Source organism: Dipteris shenzhenensis, chromosome 21, assembly GCF_047967505.1.
Source record: "Dipteris shenzhenensis isolate YYH24624 ecotype China chromosome 21, Dip_SZ_1.0, whole genome shotgun sequence".
Taxonomy (NCBI): Eukaryota; Viridiplantae; Streptophyta; class Polypodiopsida; order Gleicheniales; family Dipteridaceae; genus Dipteris; species Dipteris shenzhenensis.
Window position 1 is genome coordinate 41,785,588 of NC_141616.1, and position 13,558 is coordinate 41,799,145.

Consider the following 13,558-nt stretch of genomic DNA (forward strand, 5'->3'; position numbering starts at 1 on the left):
AGCAAAGGTTCACATTGTTTTAGCAAATCTTGTAGCTCAATATCCGACATCTTAACCCCATCTTGCACTTTTTTAGACAATAAAGTTTCCATAATAATGTCTTGGACAATTATATTTTGTATCCCTTTAGGGCATACAGCACCACCAGCCCTCACCATTTCAGAAACTTTGGTTTTAATGGCATCCTTTGTTCTTCTAGTCAAACCATCTCCAACGGGATGATTATGATGGCCATGGTGTATGACTACACGAGTAAGATTCACACCATCTCTACATTCTGGCATGCAGAGTAACATTTCACAGTAACATCTCTCCAAGCAAATTGGTGGATGACCACAATGTATACATGATAAGGAGCCATATGATTCAATTGACACATTTGCTGGGGCCACTCTAATCAATCTCCCATCCCATTGTGTCTCATTCTCTATCCCAATTCTTTTTTTATAACCACAAGTTGCATTTATACAATGGAGGTGACCTCCACATTCCTTTCTATGAACCACACTAGGAAATACTATATTTGTTATAATAGGATCACTCCAAACATGACCATCAAATTTTGACTCTGTACCTTTTGTGCGATGTTTCACTGAAGTAGCTGGTAGCTCAAAGAAAAAATCACCATCATAAGGAGAAGGCAATTCATCCACAGTGACGTGCATTTCAACCTTCTCATAGGCCTCACGCAATCTGCTCTTTATAGCTAGTTGCATAATAATCTCAATGACACTATGTTGTTTGTCATTCTCAATGTTGCTAGCTGAATCATGTTTCCTGGCCTCATCATTTTTGTTGCAAACAGAGTAGAAATCTTTTTTGTTTTCGTGCACTAGAGTCTTCTGAAGTTCATTGTCATCAAGCTTGAATCTTTCTCCCTTCATGGTGAAAAGATCACCAAACTACGCATCAAGGTGAAACATTTTGTATCCATCATCATGGACTTTGTATTGCAGCTCCATTATCAAATCAGACCCATTATCACCAAAGTGCTGATGGACAGATATGGACCCAAGTGTGAATTGAAAATGGCTAGCATGCACCATCTCTGACAACACTCCTCAACCTACGGAAGTGCGAACAAGCATATGCAAATATCTATCCTCATTCTGAATTGTGACAGATTCCATAAGAATGGAATGGTTGAGCTGTGTGACAAAGTGAGGATCCTACTCTCCTAGTCACTAAGACAACATCCTAATACAACACTAATCTAAGGAGGATGCAACCTAAGTGCAAGCATGATGAAGAGAGTGCTCATGACATGTATCTCAAGTCAATTAGGTTCCAAGATAGATTAACTTGGACTCATAAAGAGAATCTTGAGATAGTGCAAAGTGCTTGATTGATATTACTTCAAATGAACCTCCCTTTTATAGGTGAGGGTACTTACATCCATTTTGCTTGCTCACATGTGGGATATCTCCTCCATGCCATGTGGCAGCTTTCCCTTTGCTCATACCTTTGCTCTATATGTGCTCATGGCACCATATCTCTCAACACCTCCCCTTGGTGCCATAATCCTTTGGCTACTGCAAGGTGGTCAGATGTGAGTTACAAATCCATCACCTCCCCTTAGTGCATGCATTGCTACTTAAGGTGGTCAAGTGTGGCTTTTACATGTCAATACCTCCCCTGGGTGCTTTCATAGCTACTCTCAGGTGGTCAGGTTTGATTACAAAACATAGGCAAGGTTGGCAAGGTTTTTTTTTTGTTTCTCAATACATTCCATTGATGTCACCTTTTGGCTCATGGCTTGATGACGACTCCACGTAGTTGACTTGTTGGTTCTTCAATCTGCAATCTTCTTCCTTGTGTCCCAGCTTCTTGCAATGGTGACACTTTGGTTTGTTCTTCAATCTGCAGTCACTTTGATAGTGACCCATCCTTCCGCAATGGTAGCATTTCACTGATGTTTTACTGAATAGTGCTTGTTCTTCATTATAGCTGTTGTGTGTTGATGTCGATGTTGATGTCGATGCCTTCAACTCTCTTTCTTTTTCGAGAAGAGAGGATACACATTCTTCAAACTTTGGATCTGGCAAATTCTTCAAAGTGGTTGTCAATGCACTATACTCTGCAGGCATGCTTTTAAGGAGAATTGCAAGTGCATCTTTCTCTCCTACTTTTGCATTTATGCCCTCTAGTTGAGTCATAATGCTTTTGATTTTGTTGACAAATTGTGCCATGGATTCATTGAAGCCCATGTGCATACCATAGAATTCAATCTTAAGATGGATTTCTTGGTTTTTGGCTTTTGCACCAAACACTGTGTTCAACTCATCCCATCCATCCTTGGCATGATCCTTAGAGTCTATATGATGAATTATGTTTGGACCCAAGTGCAATCCAATGAGTGATAGTGCTGCTTCATCTTTTTCCTTCCAAGCATCATTTTGTGCAGTGGGTATATCTTCTTTTACAATCTTCCAAAGCTTTTGGTGCATCAGAAGATATCTCATTTGTGTAGACCATGTGTGAAATCCATCCCCGGTGAACTTCTCAACAGTTGGAGTGCGGATTGCCATTGCAAAGGTCTTACCAGTTTGATGATACTTTCAAATCTGGCAGTGTCTAATTGCATACAGAAAATCTGAGTTGACAGGTGCGTAGAGCTTGAAAAGACGATCACTTTTCCTTTTTGGAGCGTGTGCAAATTCTTCCTGGATTGCAAGTTATGGCTTGTTGAAGCTTTTGTGAAGAAGAGGGGCCTTTGATGATGTGGCACAAGAGGTCATATGCAGAATTCAAATTGTGCTTACAAAGGGACTGTGCTTGTGCATGCTGATGTGGCAATCTTTTGACCCAACTAGGTGAACCCAAGGTTACAGTAACTTTACCATGGTCCAACTAAATCATGCAATTCAACCTAACCATAAACTAACCTTGGCTGCTTTCAATAACCTTAGTCACTTCTTATCTGCCACGTGGCATTTTTGGGAAGACTTAGAGAAGAAAGGTTGGAGGCGATGCAGAGGATTTGAGTTTCCGAGAGCGTGGAGGAGAGGAAGGCAAATCGGAATCCATGACTGAGGGTGGCGATTCCATCACGAGCAAAGACCACGGCCTGAGAGGCTTACAAGCAGGTCGTTGAGGCTAGAGTCTGTCGTGAGCATTGTGGGGAGCGCCATTGATGCACGTAGATGGCAGAGGAGCTAAGTAGAGCTACAAAGAGCATAGAAGGCAACCCAACAGTTTCGGCACTCTCTTCTTGTTGAAGCTAGTCGTTGCTGGCAAAGGTCGGCTCTGGAGAGGCTGGCCAAACGTTGATGCAGAGGATGGTTGCTGAATGAGCTAGTGTTCGACGGGTCACGGGCAATATTTGTTGCAGATTTCGAGGCTACATGCGCTGCTTTGGCTGGTGAGTCGATGCTGGAGGTTGCTGGAGGTCACTAGAGGTTCGTCGTCTCTTGAAGGAAGCTGTGGAGGGATGGGGACTGCAGCTTCGGTTGCTGCTTGTGGGCCTTAGTGTCGCTGGAGCTTGCGTTCATTGGAGACGGCTGTAGTGCTATAGCGTATTGCGCTGCCATCACCACCTTCAACTAGCTTCTACAGCCTTCTAAAGCCTAAGCTTAAAAAATGCAAGAGGGATAGATTCCTGTTTTCGGCTTCAATGCATAGTCTGTTGGTTAGGTCGTCTTTGCATCTGAAGGTTGTGAAGCAAAGGTCAAAGCTTGTGTGGAATTGCAGCTAAGTTGAAGGTGGGCATAGGTAGCTGCTGTAGAGGTCCGTGGGCTTGTAATAAGGATAGGCCTTTTAAGATAATCTACCTCTTTCTCTCTCAAAGAATACTTTCACAAGACAGCATGAATGGAATGAAGAGCTCAAGTGAAGGTCACTCTTTCTCAATCTAAAATCTACATCTAAGAGAAAAAATATGAGCACCTAAGGTGTGCCTATAACTAATCTAGGAGAGTTAGACCTAAGCTCTGATACCATGACAAAGTGAGGATCCTACTCTCCTAGTCACTAAGACAACATCCTAATACAACACTAATCTAAGGAGGATGCAACCTAAGTGCAAGCATGATGAAGAGAGTGCTCATGACATGTATCTCAAGTCAATTAGGTTCCAAGATAGATTAACTTGGACTCATAAAGAGAATCTTGAGATAGTGCAAAGTGCTTGATTGATATTACTTCAAATGAACCTCCCTTTTATAGGTGAGGGTACTTACATCCATTTTGCTTGCTCACATGTGGGATATCTCCTCCATGCCATGTGGCAGCTTTCCCTTTGCTCATACCTTTGCTCTATATGTGCTCATGGCACCATATCTCTCAACACTGTGCAACTCAATGAGATGAAGTCCAAAGGGTGAGATCAAGAGTAGAGTGTTCGTTTCAAGAACTCATTTGAAACAAGAGTCTACCGCAAGAAAAGTTGCTCACAAATGCTTTGCACACACTGCCCATTGTTTATACTCACAACTTTGTAAGATAGGTCTTGTGAAAGTCGACACAAGTGTGACAATGGTACTGAACCATGATGTAAATTTTAGCCATCATTTGTTAACAACAATACTATAATACCATGGCCATCATTTTAAAGTTGATAGATAGATATAAATTATAATTGTGGTGAACAAGAAATGGTTGGTCAGCACATCTCTAACCTTTTGAATATAAATTATGATGTTAAAAATATGTCAAAAGACTGTTTCATCGATGAAAGGGGTCTATTGGACTCTATCTTTCATCAATTATTTATGAAAGATAGAGGCCCATAGACCCCTTTCATCAAAAGACTGTTTCGTCAATGAAAGGGGTCTATTGGACTCTATCTTTCATCAATTATTAATGAAAGGTAGAGGCCAATAGACCCCTTTCATCGACGAAAGGGATCTATGGGCCTCTATCTTTCATGAACCAGTAATTAAATATAGAGGCTAATAGACCCCTTTCGTTGACAAAAGGGGTCTATTGGCCTCTATATTTAATTATTTTCTCCAAAAGGGGTCTATTGGCCTCTATCTTCCCTTAACAATAAATAAAAATTATTTTCTCCAAAAGGGGTCTATTGGCCTCTATCATTAATTGAATATTAATCAAAAAGATATTTAATTGTATGTCGATAAAAGGGATCTATTGGGCTCTATTTTTTTTAATTTTAAAAAACAATTATGAAAAATTATCAGCCTCACAGAGTAATGATGTTTAATTAAATGATCACTCATCATTGCTGCATTCTCATTAGCAATCGAATTCGCATGATAATCATTATAAGTCATGGTTCCTATTAACATCATAGTTTGGTAGCATTTCTATAGCCAGTATTTCGTCCCGTCATGGTGAATAAAATAAACGCATTGATTGTAATGATTTGAAATAATAAAAACGACAAAATAAATGAATTTTTGTGTGGTAAAGAGTGCTAGCTAATAAAGAGGCAAGGTTAAGTACTTGGGTCGGTCGAGGACATGTGGTGGTCCCTTGCTAGCAAAGGTGTTCTTTATCATGGAAGAGGGATGCATATTTCTACAAATATCAATGTGAACTTCAATTTTTATGAGAGCCCTTAAGAAAATTAAAGGCCAATAGACCCCTTTCATCGACGAAAGGGGTCTATTGGCCTTTAATTTTCATGAGAGCCCTTAAGAAAATGAAAGGCCAATAGACCCCTTTCGTCGATGAAAGGGGTCTATTGGCCTTTCATTTTCATGAGAGCCCTTAAGCCCTTAAGAAAATGAAAGGCCAATAGACCCCTTTCGTCGACGAAAGGGGTCTATTGGCCTTTAATTTTCTCAAGCTCTCATGAAAATGAAAGGCCAATAGACCCCTTTTGTCGATGAAAGGGGTCTATTGGCCTTTCATTTTCTTAAGGGCTTTCATTTTCTTAAGGTCCCTCCCTCCCTCGCTCCCTTGCTCTGCCTCCCTCCCTCCCTCCCTCCTTCCATCCCTCCCTCCCTCCCTCCCTCGCTCCTTTGCTCTGCCTCTCTCCCTCCCTCCCTCGCTCCCTCGCTTTGCCTCTCCCCCTCTCTCCCTCCCTCCCTCCCTCCCTCCCTCCCTCCATCCCTCCCTCGCTCTACCTCTCTCCCTCCCTCCCTCCCTCGCTCGCCTCCCTCCCTCGCCTCCCTCGCTAGGCCTCCCTCCTTCCCTCGCTCCCTCACTCTGCCAACCTCCCTCCCTCCCTCCCTCCTTGCCTCAGTTCCGGTAGCATCGGATCGGCTTCTTCAATCCGATTGCCTTCGGCCAGACCTCAGGCAGCAGCAGAGAAGTTGTCTTTGTTCAAAGTTCAATCCACAAACCCATCGCATCAGAGTCCTCTCACACTGACAGTTGTTGTCGAAGCTGGTAGAGACGAGGCTCGCAAGGAAGTAGAGCGAGCGGGTTGAGTGCTTGCTCTTGGTACGCTTTTGACCACCGCCAACCCTGCCCGAGCTGTCACTGCACAGGACATCATGACTGCGCTCTTGAAGGTAGGATCTTCCACCTCGTCTTGATGTTTCCAATTGCCTTCATCATCTCCACATGTTAGATCGCACCTCAACCTCCTCCTCTAAATATGCTATTTTCTTGGACAGAGGAATTGGGAGATCTTCTGAAGGGTAGTTTCAATGCCATTCTGTATTCTTCACCATCATTTCAAAATTCAGCGTGCCATTCCTGCGCAAAGTAGTGCTTCTAGCTAGAGCACCAATCCCAGCTAGTGATGATGCATCCCGCCAAGTTGTGGAAGAATGAGAGATTTTTATTGAAAGAAGAATGAGAGATGTTAATGTTCGAGTCTGCTTGTACGGTCTTGGATTGTTCATTTCTCTTCAAGCCGGTTTGGATATTGCTTGTGTGCCATTCGCGTCCCTCCCTCGATAAATACACAGATGGCTGGCAAGGAAGCAATGGAGCTTCGATAAATACACAGATCAGACAGGTCTATGATTTTCTACTTTAAGTTTCTGGTCACTCACGAGAAGCCATTGCTTGTGTTGCAAAACCACTAAAGTGCACAAGCATATATACATTGCAGAGTGAATAAGTATCCACTCAGCTACACTCCAAGGGCTATGTAATAATCCACAACCATGTGTCACTCTACGTTAGGATGATAAGAGGTCATCGAAGATGTAGCTCGTTGATGGAGTATACAGATTTGTGAATGTTATGGTTGAAAGTTTTCTAGCCTAAGTTTTTCATGGCACTATTATCTTTTCATGGTACTATTGAAGACCGCTTGTAGCAAGATGAAGACAACCTTTGTCTCGTGAAATGTCCTCCACTCGGAGAACTATACTCAGCTGCTCACTTTCCTCATGAAAAACCATGATCCTCCAATGAGAGGCTTCGACAAATACTAGTCTAGATTTCATGTTGTTGCTAACTTGAATGATTTGGGACTATCTTTGTAGTATCTTTTACAATCGCTCAATGGCACTGCTACTATAATAAGAAATCATTATCCACGAGATTTTAGGACCAACGAATTGCTGGACCTTAGGCTCTGCCATTCGCCTCCCTCCCTCCCTCTGCCTTGCCTCCCTCCCTCTGTACCCTCTCAGTGTCCTTCCCATGTACATCAATTGGGGAAGAAGTCTTGATCGTAAAGAAAGCTAGCTCACATGTCGCCTTGTCATGCAAGTGCTTATCCGGCTTCCCATTAGGTATGAATTCTAAGATCAATGCCTTTGTGGTAGAATTCGCAACACTGCCAAGTATCCTTACCAAATTTCTGTGCCGGACCTGACCCAAGGTTTGGCATTCTGCCATGAAGATTCTATACATTTTGGGTTCATGCTCCAGCGCTCTTGGTGTCTTTACGGCAATAGCTTTACCATCGGGAAAAATGCCCTTGTATACAATGCTGGAACCTCCTTCTCCAATAATACTGTTGTCACAGAAGCCATTTGTTGCAGCTCGAAGATGTGCTCCTGTTAAATTCAAGAGCTTACTACACAAGACAGGTAATCTCCATCCTAGCTCTTGTGGGGATGCACCGGAGCAAACTGTGATTGAGACTACTACAAGTGAAGTTACACCCACCAAGCAGGCTACAAGCGAAACCAGAAATTTCTAGCTGATTAATATTCTCTTTGTTATTGTAGTGTTAGCATCCCCACTTTTCTTACAAGATGGCAACGGAAACCCGCACAAGTCAAGGTTGCCCTTATAGGAAGCATTGGTAAAGGTGTTGAACTGATTGGTCCAGAAAGATGGTTGTTGCTGATATCGAAACTGGATAGTCTGTGTATTGCAGCCAAACTCCATGGGATCTCACCATCCAAGGCATTATTGGACAAACCCAAAGTCTATAAATTTGACAATTTACCGAGGCTTACAGGAATCGGACCACGAAAAATGTTTCTAGACAGATTCAAGTAGGTGATGCCAATTAAAGAACCTAAATCAAAAGGGATGTCACCGTCTAGAAGATTCCGTGACAAATCCAGGGATGCCATGGTTCCAGAGATATACAAGTGCTATAAAAAATTGCCTTTTCCAAAAATTGTCAAATTGTCCAGGTAGAGAACTTCGAAACCATTCAAGTGCAAGGCAAGGTTAGGATTCTGGAAGGCCGGTAGGTTAATTCTCTACAGAAGACTTCTTGAGAATTGATTGTCGGAAAGATGAAGCACTTGGAGCAGCGGAGAAAATTTGAAAGCTATATGTCCAGTTAGGGAGTTGTTTTGCATCATGAGGACACAGAGGGATGGCAGTTTACTGAGGACCGCTGGCAACGTCCCTGATAGGGTGTTGCTGGCTAGGTTGAGAACAGCCAAATTGGAACAATCTCCAAGTGTGCGAGGAAGACCACCACCGAAAGCATTCCCTGACTAGTCCAAGACCACCACAAAAGCATTCCCTGACTAGTCCCCCACATTGCATGTTCATATTGTAGCTACTCATGAGGATCAATCAAGTTGGTGCATGATGAGCCTCTGAGAGCCTTCACTATACTCTCGCTCGCTTGCTCGATGTTGTAGCTTGATTTTTAGTTTTCTATCCATTTGCTATGCAGCTTGTCTGTTGCAGCCATATGTTATGCTCGAAATGAGTCTGGTGTGCTTTGCCTTTAATTTTCATGAGAGCCCAAAAATAAGGCAAGGAGGGGGAGGCAAGGAGATGAGGAGGCCTTAGGAGACACAACACAGTATATTCGAGATATTGTACGCTTTTGTGGTTAATAACTTGTTCTTGTATGCTTAATAACTTTTCCTTGTATGCTTTTGTTGTCCAGCTAGTCTCCTCAAGCCCCATCATCTCGTCAAGTGCAGCTTCAATTAGCAACATCACGATCAAGCTTCATGTATTTTCTATTTTGAAGCCTCTTGGGCTTTCTTTATATGCTATTGAAGTAATGCTGGGACTTAATTGACCTTGTAAGTCTATTCTATGCCATGTGATGACTTCTTTTTTTAAATGCATTTTTGTCACATTGGCAGGATGGTAAAAATAAGAACTTCTGAGAGGAGGGCGAGAGGTAGAAGAGGAGAATGAGGAGGCAGGAGAGGTGGAAGGACAAGTAGAAAGAGAAGTAGGAATCTTCTAAGAAGAGAAAGAAAGAGGATAAACAACTGGATGAGGAATTTGAGCAAGAGTTTCCTGCTACACTTGATATTGGCCAGGGGAAGGATGCTATTGAATCTATTGCAATCAATCCTCGAAAGATTGCTCCCTTAATCCCATTATGTGGTTGTGTTGTAAACACAAGAGTGAGAGGCCTACGAACTGATATGGATAGCCTAAAGCAAGCTCTAGAGGCAGAAAAATATATTCAACAGACAGGAATGTTTATTTTATCTACAACACTTCCGGATGGTGTTTCACAAGAGGTGACATATGAAATTGAACAATCATGGGATTCTTGTTGGAGGGATATAAATGCAAAATTTGAGGCACAGATTATTGATGATGCTGATTGGTCATTTTTGTCTCAAAATATGTTTTTTGTGTGGGAGGGGATCACCGTACTATTGCATGGATGTCTCTAATTGAAGAGAAATTCAAGACATCAAAGGCATGGCATATTCGAGTTTTAGCAAGTTTTATTACTCCAGAGAAAGAAACAGAAATGAAGCTAATAGCTACTCTTCAAAGGTTCACTCTGTAAGTGCGAGTACTTGCTTATATGTGTTACCTTTTTTTGAGCTTTTAAGGGTTTTGTGAACAATTCTTAATATGTTTGAAGCTATATATTTTTTATTTTTCAGCCTTAATGAAACATCAATTATTAAAACAAATATCAAGGATTATTTATACAACACGAAGACAATGTGTTCGTGTGATGAGAATGAGTACTTATCACTTTTTTCTGAGGAAGAAAAAAAGACACTTGAAAAGCATAGGGCAAATGAAAGCAGTAAAGGATCAAGTACTTGGTATCCTTTGACATCTCTGATGCTAGGGAGAATGGTATTTGCAGTAAGTTTCATACCATTTGTCATGGATGTCTTTTGAATTAGAACTAACTAATTCATTGTACTCATTCATTTCTTTGGAATATATTTTAGCCATTATACAAGCAAGATTATGAGGCAAAGCTAAAGGAACTTCAGCCAAATTTGAGTGTTGCTGATATGGAGAAAGCACTTAAAAGGATTCAAAAGGATGTGAATCTCAAGTATGGTCGAACAATGATCAAGGTATGGTTAATTAAATGATTCTTAACCTAAAGTTGATTTTTTAAAAAGTTCAAGTGTTTTTTGAGATTGATCATATGATGTTTGTTTAGAAAATGATCAAGGTATAGGATATGCATGTATTGTATGATTAAAAAATACAGTTGAGTGTGACGATTGCATGTATTATTTATCTGTAGATTTTGTCTATTGTCAAACCAACAAATGGTGAAGATTGGTTTAATATCTTGTGGAGCCTCCCATTTGATGATAAATCATCCATTGTCACATTGGAAAAGTTGTATAACATCTCCATTGCAAAAGTCTCAAAGGAGACACAATTAGCAACCCTCAGAATCTTAGGGTCAGATTCAAATTTGAGAACAAGTTATGGGATGCCAAAAGCTGATAGAGAATTCATAAAGTGGATGGCGAAAGAGGCATGGATGGATCAGTTGCTTTGTGAATCTGAGAGGTTACTCTCTCAGGTCTTGGTTGCTAGTCAACAAGCTAGCTTTGTGCTTCCTCAAGATCCTACGTTGAGAGAGTATTTTGGGGAAATACAAGCAATGAACAGACTTGAACTTTATGAAGATTTAAAGGATTCAATGACTGTTGCTACAGTTGCAACAGGACAAATGGAGATGACGAGGGCATCTCGACGATTGGTATTTAGGTAAGCAATACATGTTTTTTCCTTTTCAATTAAAAATCCATCCTTAAGTATTTCGCTTTTGTACTAAGACTCTTATTGTATGTAGATTCTTGCAATCCTTAAAAGCTGTTGGTAAGATTGAAAAATTGTTGCCCATATGTCGAGTATGGACAAAAATTTAGGACTTAAAATTGTTGCCCATATGTTGAGTATGGACAAAAATTCAGGACTTAAAATTCTGTATGCACTCTCCAAACATGATAGAAAAAGAAGGGAAGCAAGTGCTCTCTGAGTGGGAGAGAAAGAACTGCCCCTGGTGGCTCGATATGAAAAAAGGATGTTGCATCGAGGAGGAGGTAGAGCTATACACACAGCATAAAAAGGGAGAGATGGGTTCATCAAGCTCAAATTCAGTCCACGAGGATGATGCAATCATTGAGGTTCAAAAAAGACTTGAGAAGATGACTAAAAAGGACAAGGATTCAAGTATGGAACTAAAGAAGGGTGGTAGGCCACCAAAAAATCCTGATACTTATAATGGTAAGTTCTCTTGATCTTTTTTCAAGCTATTATTTGTTTGTGTAACATATGTTGTTATCGCTTTGTGTCTTTATATATGTGGTGTGGGTACAGATGTGCAGGTACTACAGTCTACACCCATTTTGAAAGGATGTAAATGGAAAGATAGGTCTGTCCGCTTTTTGTACATTCCATTGACCTCTCTAACTTTGAATCGGAGTGTCACATGTGATGCTTCACATTGCAAGGATTGGTGCTATGATTATGTCGAGTTTGGGAAGTAATTGTCTATCTCAAACCTCACACAAGCCTATATAGACATGAAGAAATACTTTGTGGGTCTTGGAGGTGAAAGAAAAACAAGAAATGGTAAGAGTGTTGCTTGGGCTGCAGATTTTGTCATTCTTGATCTACCTACACAGCTAGAAGCTCTTGGAGTAGAGGACTCCACATCTCCATCTTGGAATTTATTAACAAAGGACCATGTACGCTACTCCTTGCTAGTAGCGGCCACGGTTGTTTTAGATTCTGGCTGGATCCTAGTTATATGTGCTCCTCATGTTCTTCATTTGGTTGAGCATTATGCTAGGATCAGTAGATTGGAGTTTGCATGTCGAATGTACATGCAATGCTTGGATGCATATTGTACAATCAAAGTTGGTGGTATTGATCATAAGGTGACTCAGACAATTGTCTTACAATGACCTGTTGAAAGAATTTATGCTCTTGTATAATGAAATGGCTTGTACTAAGTATAAGTTTAATTCTTTTCTTGTCTTTAGGTGGATGTTGAGGTTTTATGCCTTCTTCATCGGGTTGGTATGTCTTGTGTTTGTAATCTTGGAAAAGCTTCCGTGGTTGGTACCAAATTGGGCATTGCTTTTGGAAGTAGTTTGTTTCATCATTATTTACCAACAAGTGAGCAGACTATAAAACATGGAGAGAGTATTCCATGGAGAGGTGCATTAGAGAAGGCTCCATGCATGATGTGGTACTTCTTGGAGTTCTTGTGTCCAATTTCTGGACATCTGGTGGACTTAGGTGCTGGGACTGGTTCTATGCAAAAAGCATGCATGCATTCTGGGAGAGCATGCTTATCTATTGAGAATGATCCTGACATTTGCAATTCTATATTGCAACCATTTTTGGATGGACAAAAAGGAAAGGGAAATGTGTTAAGCAACTGTGGGACTCTAAATGATTCCAAAGATGTGGAAATGGTTGTTAATCTTCCAGACGACTAGTAAGTATGTTACTCTCATGTTTTATTTTTTAAACCTATTTGTTGGAGAACATTATTATCAATGAGGCATTGATATTGATTGATCTATTTTAGCTTTTTACCTTCTTATGCAGGTGCTATGGCTGAGATGATGTGTAATGACATTGCATTCAATGCCGCCATCAAAGAGAGAAGGCATCATCGCAATATCTATGTGGATGACATCAGTAGAGAAGATTGAGTCTAGTGATTTGACATGAGTTTTTCCCTTCAAGCAATTCATTTTTCTTGTGATGCCCTAGTATTGAACATGCATAACTTTTGTGGTATCTTGCACCTATTTCATTTGCTAGAGATGTAGTAATCGTATTGAAGAACTATTAGTACATCATGTGAGTACCCACCATGAATATTAATCTTAATATCGCATATTCAATTTTGAGCATGTTGATTTCATAAAAAAATTTCTATTTGCTAGAGATGTGACAATCATGTCATATCTTAGTTAAGGTTTGCATGTCAAAACTATGAGTTGTGTACAAATGATCATCATGGTGAATTGAATCTTAAAGTATATCCTTGATGCAACTAATAAATGTTTTGGCATAG

At 40.7% G+C, this 13,558-nt stretch overlaps 2 protein-coding genes across 2 annotated transcripts; both read left to right on the plus strand.

Moving 5' to 3' along the window:
* The first annotated feature begins 10,669 nt into the window (after nt 1-10,669).
* On the plus strand, nt 10,670-11,233 carry LOC147888866 (uncharacterized). The gene is made up of 2 exons (XM_087392382.1): nt 10,670-10,678; nt 10,754-11,233. The coding sequence occupies exons 1-2, from the start codon at nt 10,670-10,672 to the stop codon at nt 11,231-11,233; spliced, it is 489 nt and encodes a 162-aa protein (XP_087248508.1).
* Nucleotides 11,234-12,002: 769 nt separating this feature from the next.
* Nucleotides 12,003-13,190, plus strand: LOC147888867 (uncharacterized). The gene is made up of 3 exons (XM_087392182.1): nt 12,003-12,404; nt 12,510-12,970; nt 13,064-13,190. The coding sequence occupies exons 1-3, from the start codon at nt 12,048-12,050 to the stop codon at nt 13,188-13,190; spliced, it is 945 nt and encodes a 314-aa protein (XP_087248308.1). The 5' UTR covers nt 12,003-12,047.
* The last annotated feature ends 368 nt before the right edge of the window (nt 13,191-13,558 follow it).

Excerpts from the sequence above, each read along its gene's own strand:
- LOC147888867 (XM_087392182.1), top strand. The coding sequence starts at position 12,048 with ATGAAGAAATACTTTGTGGGTCTTGGAGGTGAAAGAAAAACAAGAAAT. Across the intron at positions 12,405-12,509 it reads TTGGTGGTATTGATCATAAG|GTGGATGTTGAGGTTTTATG; the intron begins GTGACTCAGACA and ends TCTTGTCTTTAG. Across the intron at positions 12,971-13,063 it reads GTTAATCTTCCAGACGACTA|CTTTTTACCTTCTTATGCAG; the intron begins GTAAGTATGTTA and ends GATCTATTTTAG.